Source organism: Ostrea edulis, chromosome 10 (genome assembly GCF_947568905.1).
Source record: "Ostrea edulis chromosome 10, xbOstEdul1.1, whole genome shotgun sequence".
NCBI lineage: Eukaryota > Metazoa > Mollusca > Bivalvia > Ostreida > Ostreidae > Ostrea > Ostrea edulis.
In genome coordinates, this window is record NC_079173.1 from 43062625 (window position 1) to 43089459 (window position 26835).

The window sequence follows — 26835 nt, forward strand, 5'->3', positions numbered from 1 at the left end:
TCGCACTTGATTAGATCCACCAAAAGCACACCCATGAATTCACTCTTTTTTTGCTATTTTAGGTTAGTTTATCAAAAACTAAACTAATTCTTTTTTTATTTTAAAATAATTATTATATCTTGAAGTAAAATTCAATTATATCTTACGGACTTCACCTAATATATGAACCAATATAAAAAGCGCATATAGTAACTCTAAAGCAATTTTTTTGAATTTATTGGCAGCATTTAATTTTACAAAATTTTATTTGCCCAACTATCTATTTTGTATTTCTTGTAGGAGTTTGATCACTGTTCGTTATTTTCGCCTTTCATTCAGTATATATACAATGTACATGTGCATGGATTGTGGTCGGGGTCGTTGTTTCGGGAATGTGCGTTCACCAGGAAATTAAAAACCCAAATACCCCGAATAGACACTCCCCACACAGAAGGAGCGGCGAGAAGTAAATCGGAGATCGTTCAAAGTAGGAAAGGTGCAGGCCAAATCGAAACCACTCAAACTCAGAATGTTGGACGTCTAGTTGGATAAATGGTAAGAAAGGTATCAAACGGCAAGAATTCCGAATTATCGGGTGATCAGTAACGAAATTAACGGTAAGTAGGTTAACTTCACGTGGGGCTTTATGCACACGGATTAAAATATAAACAAGGAAGTGAAGTAGCATCCAGTATTTAACTTTTAGTCTTTATTTTTTTAACACTTGAAAAGTACTTTTATTGGAAATGAAGAAATTTGGTATATCGTGACTTGTTGGTCTTTTAAAACGATACAGTGATGTTAAACTGTAACTTTGATTTCTCGACTTTCCTTTTAAACAAGCGATTTAATAGCGGTCCTTCCCAGGCTGGGGTCAGTGGAGGTCAATCTTGCTCTAGTTACCACATACCTGAGCTAATATTGCGGTAAGGGTTTGTGTAAGATTGATAACATTGAATTATACATTGTATATTACATACGTTTGGATATTTCTATATCTGATCAATGTTATGGTAACATGATAGATTGTGACAACAAAACATGACGTCGATTTTGAAGTGGAATGTTGCAGGACTAATTCCCCGTCAACGCCTAATCTAGACAGAGTTGGTTTGTGAACAAAAGTTTGGGTTACAGGATTGTGGTGTGGAATTCGCTCTGCTGATACAGTAAGTCTGAAAGGGGTACACCTCAGTAAAACACTTCAACCTTCTTATACAGTAAGTCTGAAGGGCTACACCTTAGTAAAACACTTCAATCTTTTTATACAGTAAGTCTGAAGGGGCTACACCTTCGTAAAACACTTCAATCTTCTTATACAGTAAGTCTGAAGGGCTACACCTTAGTAAAACACTTCAATCTTCTTATACAGTAAGTCTGAAGGGCTACACCTTAGTAAAACACTTCAATCTTTTTATACAGTAAGTCTGAAGGGGCTACACCTTCGTAAAACACTTCAATCTTCTTATACAGTAAGTCTGAAGGGCTACACCTTAGTAAAACACTTCAATCTTCTTATACAGTAAGTCTGAAGGGCTACACCTTAGTAAAACACTTCAATCTTTTTATACAGTAAGTCTGAAGGGGCTACACCTTCGTAAAACACTTCAATCTTCTTATACAGTAAGTCTGAAGGGCTACACCTTAGTAAAACACTTCAATCTTCTTATACAGTAAGTCTGAAGGGCTACACCTTAGTAAAACACTTCAATCTTTTTATACAGTAAGTCTGAAGGGGCTACACCTTAGTAAAAAAAACTTCAATCTTCTTATACAATAAGTCTGAAGGGCTACACCTTAGTAAAACACTTCAATCTTTTTATACAGTAAGACTGAAAGGCTACACCTTAGTAAAACACTTCAATTTTCTGATACGGTAAGTCTGAAAGGCTACACCTTAGTAAAACACTCCAATCTCCTTATACAGTAAGTCTGAAGGGCTACACCTTAGTAAAACTCTTCAATCTTCTTATACAGTGAGTCTGAAAGGCTACACCTTAGTAAAACACTTCAATCTTCTTATACTGTAAGTCTGAAGAGCTACATCTTAGTAGAACACTGCAATCTGCTGATACAGTATGGCGGAAGGGACTACACCTTAGTGGAAGACTTTGATTAATATTACAGGGTGTCAATGTTTTAGACTTATTCAGGTTGGGAACACCTCCCCTATAGCGAGAACGTGATTATTCCCCTTTAGAAGAAAGTGAACATGAACATAAGTAGGTGTGTTAGTGTCTTTACAGTGATATTTATTTGGTCTAAAATGCCACTGATATTCGGCTGTTCCCCTCACAAAAATTGGCTATTTTTTCCCAGTTATATATAGATAGTTTGACCTATTTTTTGAAAACTCATAGGTTAATAATTCCTAATCCGCTTTGAACAGTAAATGATAGAGTTTTTATATTTCACATGAGTATTTTTTATGACAAGATCATCCCGTAGGTATGAACATTTTTGATCCTGTGACCTTGACCTTGAAGTTTGACCTACTTCTTGAAAACTTTAACCATACTATTAACTTTTTAACAGTAAGGGATAGAGCTTTGATATTTCACATGAGTACTGCTTGTGACAAACCTTTCCATTTGTACTCAACATTTTGACCTTGACATTTGACCTACTTTAAAAAATGGCATTGGTAATAACTGATAAATGGTAAATATTAGATCTTTCATCTTGTACATGAGCATTTCTTGTGTCAAGATCTTTCTACTGGTACCAATATATCTGTCCTTGTGACATTGGGTATCTTTGGAATTGCGCATGACCATCATCGGGGGCATTTCAGTTTCACAAACACATCTTGTTATTTACTATGAATGCTTTTTTTTCCCAAATTTGAGGAAAATGTCACTAATTCTTCCCAATTCGGAAGGAGGGGGTGATAGTTTGAAAAAAAAAATCACTGCTTTATTGAAAATAATGTCCAGTTAAATGTTTGAACAATATGCATATTTAACTTCATCTTGATAACTATCATTCCAATTCTTTTCAAACTTGGTGTGAAACATTTTTTGGACAAGGGGACATAAATTGTAAATTTCCGGATTCTTGCATACTTGGGGCCTGAGGACGGGGGTGACCAATTTTCAAAAACCTTCTCAACTAAGAACCACACGTTTAAAAAAGTAAAATAAATGCAATGTGATGTACAGCAGGAAAGCCACTACTAAAATTGTAAATTTCATGATCCCCGGGGTAGGGGTTCTAACTCCAGGGTGGGACCAAACTTGGTATATAGTGTAAATGTATAAAATACTTAAATGACATCTTCTTTAATGTCATTGATACTAAATTAAAACTAAATATATATTCACCAGGGTAGGGGTTTTAAATCTAGGGTGGAACCAAACGTGGCGTGTAGTGCTAATGTATAAAACACTTAAATAACATCTTTTTTAGTACTATTGATTTTAAGTTGAAATTAAATAGATATTTAGAAAGAACAGATAGTCTTTAACTAAAATGTTAAATTTGATGATCCCAGGGGTAGGATTTTTGGTATCAAGGTGGGATCAAAATGGTCAGTTATTAAGTTTGTGAACAGTAGACATTTCAACTTGTTCTTGATAACTATGATTCTGATTCTTTTCAAATTTGGTATAAAACATTTTTGGAAAGAGGGGGACATTAATTGTAAATTTCAGGATTCCCGCCCCCTGGGTCTTTAGGGGCGGGGCAAAAACTGCCTAAAATTGACCAATTTTCAAAAAGGTTTCTTTTCTACAACCGCATATGTTTAAAAAAAAATAAATGCATGGTGTTGTATAGAGCAGGAAAATTGCTTACCAAAATTGTACATTTGATGATCCCTGAGGTAGGGGTTCTGACCCCAGAGTTGGGCCAAACTTAGTATATCGTGTCTATGTGTAAGTTTGCTAATACTGTATAAAATTTAAATGCATACTAAGGAAGAGCAGTATAGGATGTACAAAAATGGTGAATTTCCCAGCCCAGGGTTTTGACTCTAGGATAGGTTCTTAGTCATATTTTAATGTTTTAATGTTAATACACCTATCATATTATGTGAAGCCTTTCATTAGTGTATGCACTTTTGCGGACATTGAAGTTGTAAGAACAAATCTTGTTTTATACTTTTGATGAATGTTAACATTTAGCTTAAATATTCAGAACCTAGATGTATAGCCTTTGGGAGTAGTGATTTTTTTTACTAGTACTCAGGTGACTGATAAGTCATGTGGGCCTCTTGTTTTTCAATTGTAAAGGTCTAGGTCCACAGATTAAAATAGAACTGAACTTTAAAATAAATTATCAGAATGTGATGTATTGTAAGATACTGACACCTGATTTGGGATATTTTATTAACTTGAAGACTAAAAATTATATTTCATGATATTGTTGGAGAGTTAAAATGGTGTTGATATTCTGTGTAACTTTATATTCATTTTATTTGCAACAGATTGTATTCCTAAAGACCAACACCCTCCACATCATGGACACACTAGGACTCAGCACTCAGTATAAAGTACGACATTGTTCTCAATGTCAGGGGGACACTGAGTTTTACTGTAACTCATGTAAACGTGATCTGTGTTTACAGTGTAAAGAGAAACATGTCATTGATCTATATACCGTGTACCATGATGTTGTGATTTACCGTGAGAAGTTTGAATATTTACCAAAACAGGAACCTGCCTTGCTTTATGATGCAAGAAAACAACAAGTAGGAAATGAACAACTGAAACTGATATTCACACCTGTATTACACGCGTCTGTCTGTGTGAAAGGTGTTGGTAGTGTAAGATACATATCTCGTGTGATGTCAGACCGGGTCTGGGTCTCTCATATATGCAATATCATATTGACAGACACAACAGGAGGCACTATACACCGTGTGAAAGGTATAACACCACTCTATGGGGGAGGACTACACACAGTGAACAGTTCTGGTGAACTGATTTATATAGACAGTGAATATAACATCAACAAACTGTCTATAGACAATGAAACAGTCACCAAATTCTTACAGAGACCATTACCATGGTTTCTACACTGTGTGTACTGTTCCCTGTCCACTGGAGATCTGATGGTGGGGATGCGTAACTATAAAACAGGCAAGGTAACCCGGTACAACAGTAGTGGTCAACACATCCTGACCATAGAACACGACAACACAGGACACACGCTGTATAATGAGCCTTATTGTATCACAGAGAACAAGAACGGAGATATCATTGTGTCTGACTGGATTACATTATACTGTGGTGCTGTAGTGGTGACAGATCGCGGGGGGAGACATCGATTCTCCTACACAGGACCTCCATCAGGATCATCTCTAGATCCACGTGGAATATGTACAGACGCGCTTTCACACATCTTGGTTTGTGATCTAAACACCCGCACAGTACAGATGATTGACAAGGAAGGTCACTTCCTGTCTACGTTACTGATACAACAACACGGGATAAACGAACCATACAGCCTGAACTATGATGATAAAACTCACTTTCTCTGGGTCGGATCATACCGCACCAACACAGTGTCTGTGTATAGATATCTACAGAGGAGATACTCTCTGACTGGTAAGTACTAGTAGTACTGTAGTCTATTGTACTATATCAGGTATATACAGAGGAGGTATTCTCTAAATGGTAAGTACTAGTAGTACTGTAGTTTATTGTACTATATCAATATATATTGTGGAGGTACTCTTTGATTGGTAAGTACTAGTAGTACTGTAGTTTATTGTACTATATCAGATATATACAGAGGAGGTGCTCTCTGACTGTTAAGTTCTAGTAGTACTGTAGTTTATTGTACTATATCAGATATATACATAGAAGGTACTATCTGACTGGTAAGTACTAGTAGTTTATAGTAATATATCAGATAAATACAGAGGAGGTACTCTCAGAGTCTCTAACGGGTAATTACTATTAGTATTAATAGTACTGTAGTTTATTGTAATATATCGAGTTTTGATTGATTTTCGATACACTTAAAGAGATTTATTACATAAAACTAATACAATTTAGAAGTAACAATGTTTACTGTTAAACCAATTCTCATAAACTGTTGATCGGGCAATGGTCTGCTTTATTTCTATTGGCTATGTAAGTCACGTTGTTCTCGGTCTGCTGCTTTGTTTACGTAATGGCGAGGTTCACTGATTTGACTGATGATAAAATACAGAATTTATCAGACGGAACACAGCACGGAAACACGAATAATGCAATCATAGCGATTATTGATTATCAATTAGGATATTACGTAGGTTTTCTTTTGAACTAGTGGATGTGATGAGAAATGTATACAATCCCTCTGCATTATTCAAAGTTCAAAGTCAACAAACCATGTGTATCGAGTAACATACTGTTTCCTCGGCTTTGGGCAACATACCCTGGGTCAGACAAAACAACTGTTGTCCTTGAACCCCGTCAATAACTTTATACTATTAGATCCTTCAATAGTGAACAAGAATATATAGGCTAACACCCCCACCCCACCCCTTTTCAACAAGCTAGTTTATGTTTTGAAAATATCAGATTGTGGCTGACTTTTTAGTTGACTTAAGTAAATGATTGAAATTAACAAATTGACCAGCAGGCTGTGAGATGAATTATCATGAAAGATGGATTTTAAATTTGAGTTTAAAGATACGTATAATATCATATTATGTTTCTGGTGATCCCAAATTTTGTATGACTAGTTACTTGGAGAAAAAAAAATATTTAGACAATTAATGCTGAATTGTAAGGCTGTGATTAATCAATATTGTATGTTTGACTTGTCTGTGTCGTTATTTCAGATGATCCAGTCGATGATGATAAGATGATCTTCAAATCCACTGATGGCACGAACATCTGGGAAGGTACCAGCGAAAAAACCGAGTTAGAGTTGATGTTATCTCGAACGGGAAAGGAAAAGAAAGATAAGATCCCTGTTTCAGCAGAAAATATTCCAGGTTAGCCTTAATGTTGTTATAGTTTTAGATGACATGTTATTGTAGGGAAGTATAAGATTAGGACAGGAAGGCATTTTATTATCTATATGAATGTTTTTCTATAGTTTTAGCCCAGGTGAACTTTTCTAATCACATTTCGTCTGTCATCTGTCTGTCCCTGCGTTTTGTCGTCTGCCAGCTTTTCACATTTTCCAGAACCACTGGGCAATTTTCAGTGAAACTTGTATAAACATCTCTGGGTTTACCTACAAATATGTTGCTTTCTGGGAAATTTTAAGACAGACCAGAAAGCTACAGAGCCATCCCTCAAAAACATTCAATTTTCAGTGCAGAAAAAAATGGACATGGAAAAGGCCTCGTATATTTGTATCCCTGCATCGCCATCTCAAAAGTTTCATATCAAAAAAATTCTAACGCATGTTCCCACTATACTTGATTCCAAACATACCCTCAAACAATCATTAAAGCGGTTGAGCTCCACGCAACGTGTAAACTCTAAGCTTCAAATGTCTCATTTGTTGACATAATTAAGGCCTCAACTGTGCTTATTTCTTCTGTATCGTTAATCAAAAGTTTTTTAAAGGGATGGATGATCCCAGAACGAAATTTAATGCAAAAAAAGTACCCCCCAAAAAGTATAAAAAGGTACAACAAAAGCATGCTTCAACTTCGACCAATCGCGTGAAAGTACGAAGACGGCCGAAAATTTTAGTCCTGTATCCATCTTTCGTATGTATGCTGTTCTTACCTCGTTTGTTTAAATTTTCTACTATTTAGAAACTAATTCATTATTCATAGTTGTTTTTTTTTAAACAAACACTAAGATTGTAATAGTTTAAAATTAACTACGGAGTCACCTGTACTCTATCTATTGTCACTTCCGCTTCAGATGTTTGAAATCTTCGATCTTTGAAGATTGAGAAAAGGAAAAAAAAATAAAGGGGAAACAAATACGCGGAGGGTATAAAATATATTTTGTGGATAACTTGGTAAAGGCTCCTAGAGTATTCTTATGGGATATGCGACGTGTATGACACTCGAAGAAACAGTCCTACCTAACTTGAAAAGCCACGAGGTTGAGTGGTACTGATAGTAATGGCGCACCAGTGCCGATGACTTTGCACGTTGTTTTCACAATGCTCATATTCTGCACAACATATCTCTCGGTGACATTATTTCTTCGAGACCAAGCTCTGGACAGTTGATCACAGTAATGTGTAAGACCTTACTGATTTGTCTGTGTGTGTAATAACAAGTGTCATATGCAGTGAACCCAAACAAAGTGGAGAATTGATCTGTTGAGTTCAGATATTACAACTTATAAAATGTGCAGATTGAAGACTTTTTTCAATGTGGTTTTTTTTTTTGGGGGGGGTGATCATAATATAGATCTGTCTATAAATACCCTGATTGATATCGTTTTACAGAGAAAAAAAAGTGATATGTAATTTTTCAATTGTTTGTTTTGTTTAAATTTCAGATTAATCAATCATCAAGTTAGAGTGAAATCTTTAATGTAAATTATTTTAATATTGTTTCGCACTTCGAATTGAAATAACAATTTCTGAAAAATATGAAATTTATTTTCTCTCTTTCCCTTTTGAGAAATAATGGACTTTATTTATTTTCTTATGGCAGTGCAAGAAATATCATCAAATATATCAGTCCCATAAAAAGTCATTTTTATGACAGTGTAAAATGACTAAGTCGAAAATAAGTACAAAAAAGTACATCCTTTATTTGACTTATTTTGCCAAAAAATATAAGTTCCAATAAAGGTCATTTTTATTACACAGGGGACAAAACTAAGTTAAGATTTAGCACAGAAAAAGCATGATTTATAAAACTAAGTCCTAAATAGTACAGAAAAAGTACACTGGATAAAAACAAAGTCAAAAATAAGTACACAAAAATGTCACCAGCTTTCAGAGGCAACCTTGTCTAGTACAAAAAAGTATACTTTTTCTTACCTACGTCTAAAAACTACACTTTGATAAGGTTTAAAAGTATCCTTAAAGTATACATTGGTGTATTTTTTTGGTATGGGATAGCTCTCTCATGGGTCGGTCCCATTATTTTCTAAGAGAGATACAGATCTGCAGATATTTTGAGTGGAGGGGATTCAAATTAGTTCAAATGGAGGTCATTGCCCCTTTCAATCGGATTAAATTAAACAAATATCTTTTAAGGGCCATAAAAGGCAGTTCAGGTGAGCAGTGTGCGTCATGACTCCCTTGTCATCAGTTTTGGGCATTTTCAGGGGCTTTTATTTTGTTTTTAAAGCAAGCGCTTTTTGTTTTACACTGGTGCTAAGTATATTGGGACATTTAGGTCATTTTTTTTAATTGGTTTATGGATTTCAAAATTTTCAAATCCGTTCGGAAGAGGTAAAATGATGTTCAAATGACAAAATGTTAAGTAATAAAAATGAATTTGATTTGAGGTCAATGTTTTATCATCAACTTTAAAGAACACACCGCATGTTTTTAAGCTTTTTTCATTTTTTCAGCAAAATCAATTCTTTCCATGCCTAAAACTACTTTAAATTTGTTTTAAATGAAATCTTTTGGGGAGTTTTCGAGTTTGAATGCGATGAAATTCAAATCTTGCGATATGAATATTTACTTTCGATATTTTACACTCAATTATGTGTGACGTCATATGCACCCTCGGGTTTGAAAACATCTATTAGCCATTTCATAAACAGATTAGATTTAATCGACAAAAAAAACAATTATCACGTTAACGGCTTCTAAATAATACTGTATTAAGATGTTTTGTGCCGTGTCCGGGTGTACTAGGTGTCGGTAGAAAGGATTTAGATTGAGTATTTTTCAATTTGTCGAAGGAAGATGTGGATATTTTTTTTTGTTGGAGCAAGAACTGTACCTGAAAACAAAAACCCAGTCATCTTTTCAATAACGCTTAGACAGGGACGCTGATAAACTGCGAGAAAATTGATATACCGAAGCTATAAGCACTGGTAGGCCTGTGTGTGTGTGTGTGTGTGTGTGTGTGTGTGTGTGTGTGTGTGTGTGTGTGTGTGTGTGTGTGTGTGTGTGTGTGTGTGTTCGCGCACTATCTCGGGACTTACGACACGTATAAGGTTACACACGAGCAACCTACGACATTTTCAGAACCTACGACACAAAAGTGTGTCGTAGGTTTGCAGACCCCTTGAAATCGGAATTTTTCATCGTGTTTTACCCAGAAAATACAAAATTTTGTATAGTGTGAGTTTCCGGGTTACACACGACTTTTGTTACACACAACACCGAGCCATAATGGGGTGCTTACACACTTTGCATCCTTGCCATATTCGCGCATGCGCAAAAAAAACTTCCTACGGAAACAAGGTCGCGTGGATGACAATGCAAATGTAAGTGTTTTTGTGTATTTAATTGAATATAAGTAGTCAATTAATGATTTAAAATTGATATTTTTGTTCCCGTCCGTTTAGTTTGAATACATTGGGGTATGTGATGTATCGTTATTCTGCAGTAATGGTGAGAAAAAGTAAGTTGACCTTTGACACGACTAAGATACAATTAGATGCGTGTAAGCTTAAATAGTTCAATGGTTTTCATTTTCTGTATGTTTTTGTGTTTGTTTTATATCATCATGATTATCTTCAGTATTTTGGTTTATCATTGATTTGACAAAATGTTTTACAAATACAGAATCAAGGAATAGTTAGAATTTCCTCTTCAATACAATATCGGTGTACACGTTTTTTTTAGACATATGAACATCGTTAAAAGCAACAATTCTCTAAATATTCAATGAGAATTGAATTATTATACACAGTATATTTGTCATTCTTTGATGAATATGCTTGTCTTAATGTATAACATTAATATATAACAAACTGACGAACAACTGGAATTTCCTCTTTAGAATATTCTATCTTAGCTTGGCAAAATATTTTCAATATTTTCAAAGATATAAACCCCGTTTCATAGCGACAATATCAAAGAAAATTAAACAAGTACATAGCTCCAAAAAATTGGGTCTTTATTACCACTATTTTTGGATATTATTAACTGGTAACCGGTGGATAGCTCCAGCCTCTTTCCCCTTAATAAGGAAGGTGTGGTCAAGCGCGGTTAAACAAGTTCTTGGGGAAAATATTGTTTACCTTATTTTAAGAAATTGTTTAGATTTCATTTTATTCCAACATCGACCAGTTGCAAAGATTTTGGGTGAATTTATCTGATGGTTGACTTTACGCCATGGCTATAAACAACTTTATATAATATGTTGATTTATAGGCGTTGAAAGAAATTTCCAAATAAAGGGTGTTGAAATCAAATGGGACAAGGACATTTAAAGTATGTGCGGTTCAAGTGTCTCTCATCAATATGAATAGAATGAAAAATAAAGTAATTTGTCCCAAAATGAAGTCCCCCCCCCTTTCTTCTCTCCAACCCCATTCCCATTTGTGCATGCAGCTAGATCCAGTGTTTTCATACCAGACCAAATTCATGTTAAATTATCAATATTTGTCCTGGTAAGAAGATATACTTTTTAAGTAAATGGAAACTCCAATCTAGTTCACTGAATTTATGAAAAGGCAAGAGCAGATCCGGATTTCTCTCTCTCTCTCAGAGTGTTGCCAAATCGGTGTAACTTAAATAAAAAAAAAATAAAGGGGTTTCGGTCAAGGGCTACCGCTATTTTTAGAGCGACCCTGAACACTAGCGACAGCGATCACCGCTACACCGGCACCAGAACATGTACAGACTGTTCAATCGAGTGGGGAAGATCCCCATGGCTTTTTGTAAATTTCATATAAAGTTGCAGAAATGACATTTTTTATCTTTGTTTATTTTTTTACTTATTCAATTGTAAGAAATCAGATACTATTTATATGTATTTCTAAAAATAAAATAGAAGAAGAAAAAAATAAATCCATTACGAGATTCGAACTGGGTACATGTTATCGTGAGTTTCATAGACATCTCTAACGATTACGTAACAGTGTTTTAATCTTCACACTCTTGTTATTTCACACTCTCAAATAAATGAAGTTATGTAAATCAATTTTGTGTAGCCTATGTTTCAAAATATTATCTGTATTTTGCACCATTTACAAATGTAAAATAGTATTGTTAAAAATTCAGAAGTTTTTGAATTTGTCAGCACTTGGAGATTATTTTTCTCGTGCCGTAGACCGACTGAATAAGAAAAAAAAGGGGTCAGACTATTTTCTTAGTGCTGTGTTTAAAGTTATGTATTAGTAAGTATAAAATGAGGATATCATTGTTTATAGACATCAGTCAATGCTGCATATACATGTATTACCATTGTCTGTCTGTCTGTTTACCAGTATTTACAGGTATCTGAATTTTTAATCAGCTGTTAATCAGTAAATGGATACAAATAGAAAAATGGGAGGGGGGATGCATATAGATAGATAGATAGTGTATTTATCATCTATTTATAGAGATAGAGTTTTTCCCTTTTATTTATTTATATATATTTATTGATTAAAATACCTGTGCAGTATAATGAGTATTGCCCATGTCTGTTGTAGGGGTAGTGGTAAAATAGTATGATATACATGTATGTATGATATTTTAATAATATTAACAATGAACCTACATTGTGATATTTTTGCCATAGTGTGTATATGAATTCTAGGTATCAGGACAACTCGCCCCCAAGACAACTCGCCCTCAAGACAACTCACCCCCTCATCGGGACAACTCGCCCCTAAGACAACCCGCCCTCAAGACAACTCGCCCCCTCTTCGGGACAACTCGCCCCCTCTCTTGAGATAATTCGCTCCTACATATCATACATGTTTACAATTATTATTTTTGGTCTAAATCCAAGAGGTGTATTACCAAAAATTAATGAATTTCTTATAGATAGTATATACATCACAGACAATAAGACGTGTTCACATTAACACCGAACTTCGTGTCTTTTTATGCAAGACGAAAGATTTTAGTGGAAATCCAGTGTTTGGGTTCAGTAAATTCATCATCACTTTCATGTACATGTAAAATATATAATTTCAGCGGAAACAAGTTAGCGTTTGGTATAGGGAGAGTATTAGCTTGGTCTACAGCTGACGTAGTATAATTATCAATAATCTGCGTCTGTTGTTAAATCTAACTGTTTGATTTCCCCCAAGCTGTTATAAATTAACTTCAAACGTTATGAGTTACTCATCATCAGAGTTCTTTACACTTTGAAATCGCCGCGTAAAAAGAATCACACCGCGTAAAAAGAATCAGTAAAGCAAAGCCGTTATAAAATTTCTAAAATGGGAATTTTATTTTTCAACGGGTATTAGTTGAGAAATGCATTAAAAGATAATTACATGTATCAGAATATTCATGCTTCACCTTTACACTTATGTATACTATATCGATAAAAGAAACACCCACACCCTCAAAATTTTCTCAGTATTAGAGACATTTAATCAATTACCTGAAGATCAGTAAATATAATTTTCCTTGCCAATTGATTTATGAAAAATATAACTTTTTCTGAAATGCAATAATTAAATATATGTATAATTCTATTAGAATTTACCATTCGTGTTAAAATATGAAAGAAAAAGACGTATCTTTATAATTGTAATTGTAATTAAAAGATTTATATAGCGCCCTATCAACATTAGTTCTCTAAAGCGCTTTACAAATGTGAAAGAAAAGATAATATAAAATCGATGTGCACATACATGTGAATAAAATATTCATAGTGTCAGAATTAAAATGCATAAATATTATTATTAATATATAGCGATATGATATGATTACCCTAATAACATATGAAACAATTTAAAACAACCCTTTAGGAATAATTAAATACATAACAAGGACACAGGCATAATAACAAACAGCAGGGTGGGGTTTTTTTGGGGGGAGGGGGTTGTTTGTTTTTTGTTAACAGCACTGTAAGAGCTGTATGTAAGAGCACTAAGTATATAAAAATAATCACAAATTAAAAGCTAATTTAAAGAGATGCGTTTTGAGGTCCACTTTAAAATTAGACAATGAAGTACATTGTCTGAGTTTAAAAGGCAGAGAATTCCAGAGACTCGATGCAGCTTTGTCCAAACGTCGATCCTCATATGTTTTCGTACGTGTCCGAGGTACCTGGAGAAGATGCAGAGATTCGGATCTTAGTGATCGTGTGGGATTGTAAACTGTAAGGATATCCTTTATGTAAACTGGAGATAGGTTGTTGGGAGATTTGAAAGTATGAAGAAGTATCTTATATTGAATTCTGTATTCAACTGGGAACCAGTGAAGATCTATTAGAACAGGAGTAATATGGTCGGATTTTTTTTAGCGTGTTATTAATCTTGCAGCTGTGTTTTGTGCCCTCTGAAGTTTGCTGGTGTGTTTAGAATGAACACCATAAAGCAATGCATTTCCGTAATCTAATCTGGATGTAACTAGCGAGTTTACTAGAGTTTTACATGCTTCATCATTGATAAATGTTAAAAGTGTAAATAACACACACAAAATAAAAATAAAATGTGATAATATATTTATATATAATATTGGGGGCAGGGTTTGACACTAAGGCACGCCCGACCGACCGAGACTACTAAATGATAGGTCTGGTCGGGTAAAATGTTTATTTACTAGTCCGACTGGTCGTGCTAAAAATATGAACAAATTTAAGAAACTTTACTTTAAATCATAAGATATTTTATGCATAAAAAAAATAACTGTAAAGAGTTTGCGAGCAATTTTGAACCGCATGATAACATAATCTCTATCTTTAGTTCTAATAAGTCGCGGTCGTAAGTGATGTTCTACGACATCTACACATTGTTAATGTGTGTAAAGTTATGTTTTGGTTAAATAGAATTATTGAATTCACTTTCATTAAAAAAAACACCAAAACAGTTCATTTGAATTGAATATAAGAAAGTGTTTATTAAACATATGTGCGGGAATGTCTATATAATCAAATATGAAATCTCGTCCTCAATGAAAGCAAAAGATGTCTCAAGAAAGAAAAAAAAGGAAAACGTTGGGAAGAAACAAAGCAGCTAGGGCTTATGAAATAGAAATTTTAAAAAAAATATTGAGGTCAATTTATTCTAAATGGATTAAAGAATTTCCGTGCCGGTAAAAATTTAATGAAACTGAAAATAGGGTTGAAAGTAAAAGCATCAAATTGAATGACGAGATTAAAGATTTTTTTGAGACAATTAAATGCATTTTAGATCAAACTTAACGTTTTTCATTTAAATTAAGTACATGTATTTAGATATGGAGAATCTTATAAGATTTTTTTCTGGAACGTTGGTCAGGGCTAGCAAAAATCATTTTAAGTAGCACGATTGGTCTAGTGCCCCAAAAAGTTAATGTCAAACCCTGGGGGGCGAGTGTCTCAAGAGAAGGGGGCGACTTGTCCTGAGAGAGGGCGAGTTGTCCTAAGAGGGGGCGAGTTGTCTTGGGGGCGAGTTGTCCAGCATTCGAATTCTATTGGTATCAATTATATAGTAGGCCTATAGTAAGAATACTATTCTACTTCTATTCAGTAGAAATAGAGCAACACATACAAGAATATTTAAGCTTACATTTATGTATAGTAGTCTGGTACCACTAAATATATTAAGTTGAGTGTTCATAATATGTTAAAAATTCAGATCATGATGTTTATTTACATGTCAGAGGGCATAAACATGCACCATACTTTTCATGAAGCACCAACACTCTTCATGAAGTATGCTGGCGTAAAGCGCAGCAGTTCAGGGTACCTGTAAAGTGCGAAACGAAATATACCGAAACGAAACGAAATCCAACGAAACGAAATATGTCGAAAGGAAACGAAACCCACCGAAACGAAACGAAACCTACTTAAGCGAAATGAAACAAATTGTATCTAACCGAACTCTTTTAATTATAATAATTAAAAATGGCATCTTAGGCCCCTGTGAAAGTTACCACATATCAATAAAATTTGCCTCCCCTTTGATGCTTAACTGATACAAAGTTTTAAAAGTTGGAAGGGTGGGGTGGGGGGTGAGTAAGCACAATGTACATAAATAACTTGTGCAATTAGTTTCGGATCCATAAATTTCAGAACGGAGGGTTACAGTCTCACAGGTCAGAGGTTTGGGGAAACACACTAAACGAGGAGTGGGGTCACCGGCGTTGGATCCGCCTTTGGGCATAAATACATGTTTCAGTATTTTTTGCTCTAAAGATAAATCTATGTATACATGTGGATATTGTGTATTTGTATGTAGTATATCAAACGTTGGATTCTGAGTATGTCCTCCCGTTCTCTTTGTAATTTCTGCTTCCCATGTTCATAAGCCTTTTGATTTTACAAAATGCTGACCTCCTCCTGATATTATTGCATTAAAACAATTCCGTTTTCCGTCCCGTTTTCAATTCCCCGTCTTAGCAACACCCCAAATGTATAGAGTTATCTTTAGACCCACTACATATCAATAATAATTTTTAATAATGCATGTATATATATATCTTACTGAATTGCATTCATATAATATGGTATACTATTCAATTTTTTTTCCATTATTGAAAGTACTCGCACCTCAGCAGTTAGAGATAAAATAAGAGGTTAAGAGCTCTTTCTGCTTTCAACTTTCTCAGACACTATTTTCTTCAAACAATGTATCTATGCCCAAAAGCGGATCCAACGCCGGCGACCCCACCCCTTGTTTCGTGTGTTTCCCCAGACCTCTGAGACTGTAACCCTTCGTTCTGAAATTTATGGATCCGAAACTAATTGCACATGGTATTTAATCAACTTCGGATATGTACTTTGTGCTGACTCACCCCCTTCCAACTTTTAAAACTTTGTATCAGTCAAGCCGAAGGCCTACATCAAAGGGGAGGCGAATTTTATTGATATGTGGTAACTTTCACAGGGGCCTAAGATACCATTTTTAATTATTATAATTAAAAGAGATCGTGGTTATACAATCTGTTTCGTTTCGGTAGATTTCGTTTCGTTTCGGCGGATTTCGTTTCGTTTCGTTTCGATTTCGTTTCGCACTTTACAGGTACCCAGCAGTTCATGCCCTTAAATACTTTAAAAAATTAAACTTATTTCTTAAATATGCATACATGTATTTGTACTTTAATAATCCATGTTTAGGAAATATTTTCATGTTATATATGTTAATCATATGTGTCACCATGCAATGTTAGATTGAAAAATAAAATAAATACATGTGTATATGCAAGCTAATGTTTCATTAGATTCTTTGCATTTGATTTTAATTTCAAGTTTCTTTTTCATAGTTGACGCAACAGATTATGAGATACAGATGAAACATGCAGGGAACCATGTAAATGATTCTGAAAGTGGCTACCCAGGTGCTGTTTAAGGAAGCTTGTAATAGGAGTGGAAAACCACCCAAAAACTATGTGTCTCAAAATGCCAGTAGAGACATAGAAAGAAGAGAGGAACTAGCTGGGATATCATTATGAAGAACCTAACCTCCTTGGAGTCAAGTATGTGACAAATTATTCATATAAATAATCATCCATGTCGCCATGAGATCGAAATTAACTTTTTAACCACAAGAAATTTTAGGTACTGTATTCTTTTCCTACTAGGCTCCAATTCGAAATTTAACCAGCATTTTTCAATCGATTGCTTTTTTTTCAGGAATTTAATAAACTAAGCACCCCTTTTATCAAAATAAATGAGAAGAAAGTGCAATATCAAAAACAAGATTGGAATTTATTTCCTTAAACATTTTTAAATGAATTATCAGGCAATGTATCATTGGTGGGGGTCATAGGGAACATCTATGCAGCATGTACTCACTATCCAGAGGTCCTCCACCTACAATTTACAGCATTATGTGGCTTGAACCTTAAGACTTAGTGTGTATTTAATTCTCTCTCTCTCTCTCTCTCTCTCTCTCTCTCTCTCTATCTATCTATCTATATATATATTTCTATTTACTCAATCCTGTGTGTAATCATGCTTAGCAACTATCCAGTATGTTTCTGTGTAACATATTCTCAACCATGCGGATGTTTTTCGTTAGATGTCATTTTTCTCCCAACGAGTGAGGGGAAACCATCCCCTTACGAAACAGCCTGTAGAGAAATAAATGTTATGTGATTGAACTCCATCTGATCATCAATTTATATATATATATATAATCCAAATAGAAAGAGTTGATATCACACAGTCAAAATAATTAAATAAAAAAGCAGGAAAATATGCAGTTCCAAAATATATTCAAATCGCTAGTGCTTTCTGGATTTTAACATCCATCCTCAGGTGAATACAAATATTGAATACAAAGTTGTTTATCTTATATTGTTGTATATGTATATCTAAAACATTTGGAGATTTCATCACAGTGGCTCATCACAAATTAACCCTCTCTCTTCTATATTTACACGGGGGGGGGGGGGGACCTGGTATCCCAATAATCACTCCTTCAAATTTCTATTATGTCTCCTTTATTTTACTGACATAAGATTTTACGACCCCTCTCAATCGATCAGAGAAAGACCATAGTTTGTAAAAATACTTAGAATATCTGTTCGCACCAACAATATATTTGAAGGAACAGTGCATTTTCTATCGTTTTTAAAACCACAGGAACTTTTCATCAATCACTCAGAATGGAAGACAGACTTGCATTGGTCAGTTCAAGTTGCTCTTCAGTTAGGATGTGTGAGAGTAGTTTAAGCAAACATCCCCCCATTTAAGAAATTATGTCATTGTGCTTCTGCACAACTAATCATAATCTTACGTTCTAAGTTTTTGTAGTATGTACCTGGAATATGTCAATATAATTCCATTTTTCTCATTCATAAGAGATTTACCAGTTATCTAAATATTACGTATGCAACTAATCAGAATGAAATGCTTGACGTGTGCATGTGTAGGTATTCATATTGTAAATCAACAGCAAAAAATCATTTTAATTTAATTACCCTTTAATAAGAAAGTTGTGGTCATTTCAGTACCAAAAAATGAAAGAAAGCAATGCACGTTATGTGCATATGTCAATCTGTAATTCTGTTGATGTCATCCAACAGGTATTTGTATCATGTACATATGATTAGCATAATTAGTTTGAATTTCATGTTTGCATCATATATAAGAAAGCTGTGGAGATTTTGAAATTGTCTAATCAAAATTTAGCACAATTGTGCATGCACATGCTGGCTAGTAATTTTAACCATACCAATTTGTAAGTGCCAAGACATGCTAAAATCCTCAACTTCAGAAGAATTTAATGAAAAACATAAACATTATGGTCCTTTAAATATAGAAAAAATATAGAACCTTCAAAAGACAGGATATGCATATACATTGTACTGAGTGTTGGCATTTTTGTATTACACCAATCTATAGATACACATACTATCTACTATGCTGTGATATCAACTCATTCACTTTATTCATAAGAAAGTTACAGACATTCTAGTATTAAATCCAATCAAAATGAAATTTTGCATGCATGTGCAGATTGGTCATTTTGAACATGCAGATCAGTTAATAAATATCTTAAAAATATCTTAAAAATAAAAATCTTAAAAATTACAAGTCTTAATTAATAAATGCCTACAATATGAATATTAAACAATCTCAAAGAACAACAAAAAATTTAGACTGATTCCCAAGTTAGTGTACCAAAATCCAATGCATGCACATTCAGACTAAAATACTATCTTTCTGCACATCCAAATGATATACATGTACGTACAATCATCTTAAAAAGATTGCATATAAAGGATCTCTTGTATAGGTATTGAGAACAGAGTATATCCTAAGTTCTGGGAACATAAATATAAGGAATCACTGTCTAGTTTGTCAGGGTATATGAGGTGATTAACAAATTAACATCAACTGAAAATATGAGAATTCATGCATAACAGCTTCACCGTTTATATAGTTTGCATGCATGTATCATGTTCATGCTTTTATGGGATCTTTGTGAATTATGTCAAGGATTTGGATGATTTGAATATATTATAAAAGTGGCAAGAATGAAAATAACATGTTCTGCCATATTTTTGTTTTCGACAGTTTATTTTATTTTTCAATGCGTTGTTTTACACCAGTTTTATAATGTATGCAATGCAGTGTACACCAGTTTTGGACAAATGAAATTGGCCTTTAGTTTGCTTTATCAATATACAGACTCTATTTCAATTGATTATATATTAATAGTGAGTCTCATGCCAGTATAAGGCAATATACATCTTTCTCACATAATCACTAGTGTGAGACCAACTCAACCCATGTGAGACAGCCATACAAGATTTTTTTGTCTTACACTGCTAAGACATATCTTTGCTTGTGATGTACATATGTATGTCGTATATTTTCTGATTTACATTACACGATAAAGAAAAATAGTTTGTATTGTTTTCTTCAAATTTCAATTTGATATATATTATGTATAGTTTTTTTATGGACAACCTTGGGTTTTGTACTTTACACTTATATTGTAAACCATTTTCAGGTATGCTGAGATCTTCATACCGTGTAATTAATTTTTGCATATATTCAAAGAAGGATTTCAATAATTTTGAATTTTCTCAAAGCTCTTGAATTAAAGTACTGAACTGATAAAATGTGAGAAAAATAACACTTTATTATTTGCTCATGTGGGATAGGGAAATTCCACCTCTGGAACAAGATTCGCTGCTTAAGAATCAGCAAAGCCTCGTCCTAGACTGCAAATCTTGTCCCCTCGGTGGAATTTCCCTATCTCCCATTCATACGAATGAAGGATTCCATTTATCACACACATGCAATGCACACGTGATATCATGCCAATATACATATGCATTTATCACACATATAGCAAGTTTCAATGTTAGAACACATCTGATACATGCAGTGAGTTTTATGTCAATATATATTTATCACACACATGCAGTGAGTTTCAGTGCCAGTACACATTTGCACACATGTAATGAGTTTCAGTGCCAGTACGCATTTATCACATGCGTGTAGTGAGTTTAAATGCCAGTACACATCACACACATGTAGTGAGTTTCAATGTCAGTACAGATCAATACACATGTAGTGAGTTTCAATGCCAGTACAGATTTACCACACACATGTAGTGAGTTTCAATGTCAATACAGATTTATCACACACATGTGAGTTTCAATGTCAATACATATTTATCACACACATATATTGAGTTTCAATGTCAATACAGATTTATCACACACATATATTGAGTTTCAATGTCAATACAGATTTATCACACACATATATTGAGTTTCAATGTTAATACAGATTTATCACACACATGTAGTGAGTTTCAATGTCAATACAGATTTATCACACACATGTAGTGAGTTTCATTGTCAATACAGATTTTTCACACACTTAAACTGTTAAGTGAGTTTCAATGTCAATACAAAGTGATCAATTCTTTTGAGAAGCCTGTAGTATAACCAACAATGTTGATATCCAAGAACTTTTTAACATTGTTATCTCTTTCTAAAATATTCAAAGTTTATATTTGGATTTCAAAAATCTTTTGTCTCTCAATCAACACATTGAAATTTGGTTTAAAGCATGTTGAATTTAATTTCACAATCTTGATATGATTTAATTGTGATGATTTCAAAAATAACATTCCTACTCACCACCCTGCACCTCAGAAATTAAAATGTAACTTAGAAATAATGAATGCATTTAAAAAAAAAAAGATTTAAAAACATTCAATATTTAAAATGATTGGACCAGTATTTCCTAATGTGAAATAATGTTAACGTGTACTGTGTTGTGCGGCGTGAAGACAAAATGTTAGGTAATAAAATAAGGTTATATTTAACAAGGAAAAAGTTTTTGAACAGGTATTGACCATATATTACACAGATAAGTTAATCATAGGCAACTTAATAATTTTCAAATGATTAGGTCACTAAAGATCATTTTGGAAAGATCAAGGTCACTCAACATGTACCTTATATAGAAAAGAACCTTTATTTCAAAAGTTATATATCATTGTACAAGTCATTTGTTACATGAAGTAGTTCAACTTCATTGGTTAGATGCAGTTTGGGGAAGTAATTACTAATATTCTTGTTATTGGATTTCACTCAAATAGAGACATCAACACTTGCCTGAGTCCCCACATGCACAGGGTGGCAGTAACTTGTTTATGTGTTTGGAAAACGCGATATGTATATTACATATTTAAAGTTCATTTACATTTTGTTAATAGTAACTTACAGCAGTACAAAAATTTTAAAGCTTTATCTCTTCAATGTTGTAGACTACATTCAGAGGGAATGCAGATACTGAGGCACCCTAGCTCATCTAGGAAGTCGGGAAGAAAAAAGCGAGGTATTTGTATGTCATAATTTGTATTATATTTTGTTATTCCCAAGCAAATGAAGTTTAGGAGGGTATATTAGAATCGCCATGTCTGTCTGTTGGTCTGTCTGTCTGTCGATTTGTCTGTAGGCATAATTTTGGCTGTACTCATTTTAGGAGACTAGCTAATGGAATTTTCTTAAAATGTGTACACTCTCTCAAATCATAAAGACATATAAAAATCTGCACCTAGGGTTTTCATAATGATTGGACAACATTTACTTAATTTAGATCATTTTGTTGTTTCTTTGAAATTAGAAAAATTTTGAGCCTTGTTTGCTTTAACTTAAGGGTATGTCCTGACCTTAGCAGAGGGTCATTTGGACAAGATTACAGATATTTTTATGCCCCCTAGATCAAAGATCGGGGGGGGGGGGATATTGTTTTTGTCCTGTCTGTCATTCTGTCTGAAACTTTAACCTTGCTAATAACCTTTGAACAGTAAGAGCTAGAGCTTTGATATTTCACATGAGTATTCCTTATGACAAGACCTTTCCGTGGGTACTAAACCTTTTGACCTTGACATTTGACCTACTTTTTGAGAAAAAATTGACATTGGTCATAACTTCTAAATGGTAAATATTAGAGCTTTCATATTGTACATGAGCATTTCTTGTGACAAGATCTTTCTACTGGTACCAAGATATTTGTCCTTTTGACCTTGGCCATCTTCAGAATTGGCCATTATCGGGGGCATTTGTGTTTCACAAACACATCTTGTTTGTCCTTGCCATAAATTGCAAGATGAGATAAACAGGAGAATGATATACTAGGTGCAGAGGTTGCTTGTGTTCAAAGAATGTGCAACAACCAGCATCAGATGATAATCATTTGGACAAGCTAGGTCAAGGTTTCTGGGTGTGCAATGCAAAATTCTATAATGTAATTTTATTATGAAATAACTTTAGAAAATTATACAAGATTAATTAAAATATGATCAAAGAAATGTCATGACCCTGAACACAAGTCATTCAGACAAGTTTAGGGGCACAGTTTAGGAGTTTCAGATTATGAAGTCTTAGAAATGTTAATATTCTAAGTTAGAGGTGCATGGAGAAGTCATACTTGACACAGAGGCTGCTTATAGCCAAGAAGTATGTCATAAACCTTATGCCCAGGTTATTTGTAGAGGGTCATGGTCACATGACTCAAAAGTCAACTGTTCTTTAGGCTGCATCAATTTAATGCTGGGATTTTGGACAGTCATATTTTTCTGTTACTCTACTCAAAGTTTACTCATGACCAGACTTTTGGACCAATGTCATTTTGGGAAGGTCAGGCTCACTCAGAATATACACCTTATGTATAAGGAAAAGTGCCTTATTTCATTAGTTTTTAAACACGTATGGATCATAAATCGTGCAGATAGGTAATAGGCAAATGGCTTTCAGACAAAGTTCACTCAAGGTCATTTTGTAAAGGTCAACATCACTCAACATATACCTTATATATGATAAAGAAACCTTCACTCCAACAATATATCAACATTTATTGAGCATTGTGTGAATCATTTGTTATTTGAAATAGTTCATTCAGGTGAGATGTATTTTGGGGAGCATACATCAGTTTTATCAATATTCTTATTTTATATTAAATATCTATTGGTAGTTTAATAAAGGTTTAGGATAGAACATTTAAAAAATATATTATTGATTTGAAATCATTTACTTTAAGTTATGGTAAATGATAGAGAAAATAAGTTGGACAATCTTTCAAGAAACTGTTGTACAACTGTTACAAGTGATATGTACTGTCCATTCTTTATTACAGCCAATGTTCAGTGCCACACTTGGACCACTGCAGAAAAGGCAGCTTTGTAAAGACAATTTGAGACTTTCATCAAACTAGGAAAAACTCTGGCTCAGGTTGACTGTCTAAAATCCATTTGGAAGGAGAAATCGCTGTCCAGTTTAACATGGTGTCGTGGAAAGTTTGCTGTTAAAAATATTACTTCCTGGCAGAGGTGTTACAAAGAGTTAATCCAATTTTTATGCCCCCTCCATTTGAAGGAGAGGGGACGTATATATTGTTTTACATGACTAATTCGGTCTGTAGAGCAAATCTTGTCTGCTCAATATCTAATGAATTCTTTTGCTTGACTGTTTCCAAACTTGGTACAATGATTGCCCCTAGATAGTGAATGAACCATATTAATTCACAGGTCACAGGGTCAAGGGTCAAACTGGACACAGTAAGATATTATCTGTTCAATATCTTGAGAACGCTTTCCTGACAGACATCAAACTCGGTATACTGGTTTCTTTTAAGAAGTAGGTGGTTTCTTTTAAGAAGTAGATGGTTTCCTTTAAGAAGTATATGTCCCATAATGTCCCATATTCATTTTGAAGTCACAAGGACAAAGGTCAAACTGTACATAATAAAATATTGTCCACTGAATATTTAAAGAACCAACCCTTTACCTGACAGTTACTAAACTTGGTACAGCGGTTGCCCCTAGAGAGTAGATGACCCCTACTGATTTCCAGATCCCAAGGTTGAAGGTAAAATTGGACATAGTAAGATACCGTCTGTTCAATATTTGAGAACCATTCGCTTGACAGACATCAAACTTGGTTCACTAATTTTCCTTAAGAATTAGATACCCCATGGATTTTGAGGTCACAAGGTCAAGGGTCAAACTGGACATGACAAGATATTGTCTGCTCAATATATTGAGGACTCCTTGCTTGACAGATATCAAATCAGGTACACTGGTTCTACCTAAGGAGTAGATGACTCCATTTGATTTTGAAGTCACAAGGTCAATGGTCAAAATACTACGGACATAGGTATTGTCTACACAATATCTTGAGTTTACGTTTCTTGACAGACATCAAACTTGGTACACTGACACATCATAAGTGTAGATATCTAGTATTAATTTTAAGGTCAATGGTCAAACTACTCTGGACATCAGATTTTGTCCATTCAGTATCTTGAGAACCCTTGTTTGACAAACATCAAACTTGGTAGTCTGGTGCCGCCTAAAGAATAGATGGCTCCCATTGGTTTTAAACTCTGAAGGTCAAAGGTCAGGACTCAAATAACTGGTTATTTGAAAATATCTGCTCAGTACCTTTAGAGATCACATATAATGGTTGCCTCTGACTAATAGATACATTGTAACTTTTGCTACAAACATTCTAAATGATCATTTTCCATTTTGTAATATGGAGGGCATATATGTTTCTTAAATCTTTCTTGTAAATGGTTTTGATACTAGTTTTATATACAAGATGTATTATCAGCATTTGTCATTCATTGTACACCATACATTGGTTCATTCAAAATTGATAAATATATAATCAACAGCAGTACACATGAAATAATTCTCCATCTATATCTTGAATTGAACAAAAAGTTTAATGGTATTCCAAGGCCTTATATTCATGTGCGATTGAAAGACTGAATGAATATACTAAGATAATATAACAGTATTTAACTAAAACTAATTGCAGTTTAACACTAATGTACTTATAATGTAATTGATAGTACCACGCTCTTACTTGTAACTTGTTTTCATTTATATTCAATAGATATTTCAAGTTTGATAGCTAACTCAAATTTCAAATATGAATAAACATTAAGTGTCTGCTGTTTTAAGACTAAAGAGTAGCTTTATTTACATCATATGAGGTTTTTTGAGCTAAATTGATCAGCTTTGTATGCTTATGAAATAAATATGTACACCTATATTTTGCAGTTGATTGTACTTTGCTTTAAAGAGGTCTTAAAATTGGTGTAGTTTTCATTAGGTTTGGACTTCGCAAGTGACAAATTGGATTAGGAGTATTTTTACTCAGTGTCTTCTCAAATACTAATGAAAAATCAAGACAATTTAATAGAGTCTTATAAATTCAGTATCTCATGATAGATTGCCGAAAGAGTAGTACGAAAGAAAAATCCTGATCTCTGAACGATCAGATTCATGATGGATGCAGGGACATACAGTATTTTTAAAAGTCCTTGGTACAAGTTCTTCCTGTGACTTGAGCAGTGTCTGTATTCAGATATTTTAAAAAAAGATCTTTAAAGCACTGTAGTACACTGTCATATAACCAGGAATATTTCCTGTATGGTCACCTTTAAATGGCCTTTGGGGTCGTATTTCGACATAAAGGACATCCAGGATACAGACGCCTTTGAATGCAGCATTGGTTATATTACAAGTGTGACTGATAAGGAGCACCAAATTAACAAAAACTCAGATAAAAAGATCAGTTCAATTATTACCCGTAATAATCAATTGACGTGCGCATCAAATCAATCATTGTTCTCATCAATTGATTAGGTGTTCACATCAATTATTGCGCCCATATATTAAATAATGCGCGCTGCCCATCAATTCAATGTATGAGAGCAATAATGGGTTTGCTGCGCGCATTTATTTAACTGATGACTGCAATACTTCAGAGCGGCATGTGATTTTGAGCTCCGTATAATTGATTTAATAATCTCTTTAATTCAATTGAAAATATCTTAATTATTTACAACGATTTTTGTACAAGAAATTAATGAGCACATCAACTCTTATATAGAGAGAAACACTTCAATTAATATAATGAATTCAAGACAGATCTAATTAGATAGTTGTTGTA

General features: G+C 34.0%; 1 protein-coding gene across 2 annotated transcripts; it reads left to right on the forward strand.

Annotated features, from left to right (window-relative positions):
• The first annotated feature begins 400 nt into the window (after positions 1 to 400).
• LOC125664516 (uncharacterized) lies at positions 401 to 25932 on the forward strand. Of its 2 annotated transcripts, XM_056151431.1 has the most exons (8): positions 401 to 534; positions 823 to 905; positions 1005 to 1148; positions 4406 to 5528; positions 6755 to 10289; positions 17161 to 17373; positions 22137 to 22207; positions 24008 to 25932. In XM_056151431.1, exons 4-5 carry the CDS (start codon positions 4439 to 4441, stop codon positions 6913 to 6915), a joined length of 1251 nt encoding a protein of 416 aa, XP_056007406.1. In that variant the 5' UTR covers positions 401 to 534; positions 823 to 905; positions 1005 to 1148; positions 4406 to 4438; the 3' UTR covers positions 6916 to 10289; positions 17161 to 17373; positions 22137 to 22207; positions 24008 to 25932. The 2 variants fall into 2 exon arrangements, 1 of the variants encoding a protein (XP_056007406.1); XR_008799062.1 differs by lacking the exons at positions 401 to 534; positions 823 to 905; positions 1005 to 1148; positions 4406 to 5528; positions 6755 to 10289 and adding an exon at positions 11836 to 12149.
• Positions 25933 to 26835: the final 903 nt, after the last annotated feature.

Excerpts from the sequence above, each read along its gene's own strand:
- LOC125664516 (XM_056151431.1), top strand. The coding sequence starts at position 4,439 with ATGGACACACTAGGACTCAGCACTCAGTATAAAGTACGACATTGTTCT. Across the intron at positions 5,529-6,754 it reads GAGGAGATACTCTCTGACTG|ATGATCCAGTCGATGATGAT; the intron begins GTAAGTACTAGT and ends TCGTTATTTCAG.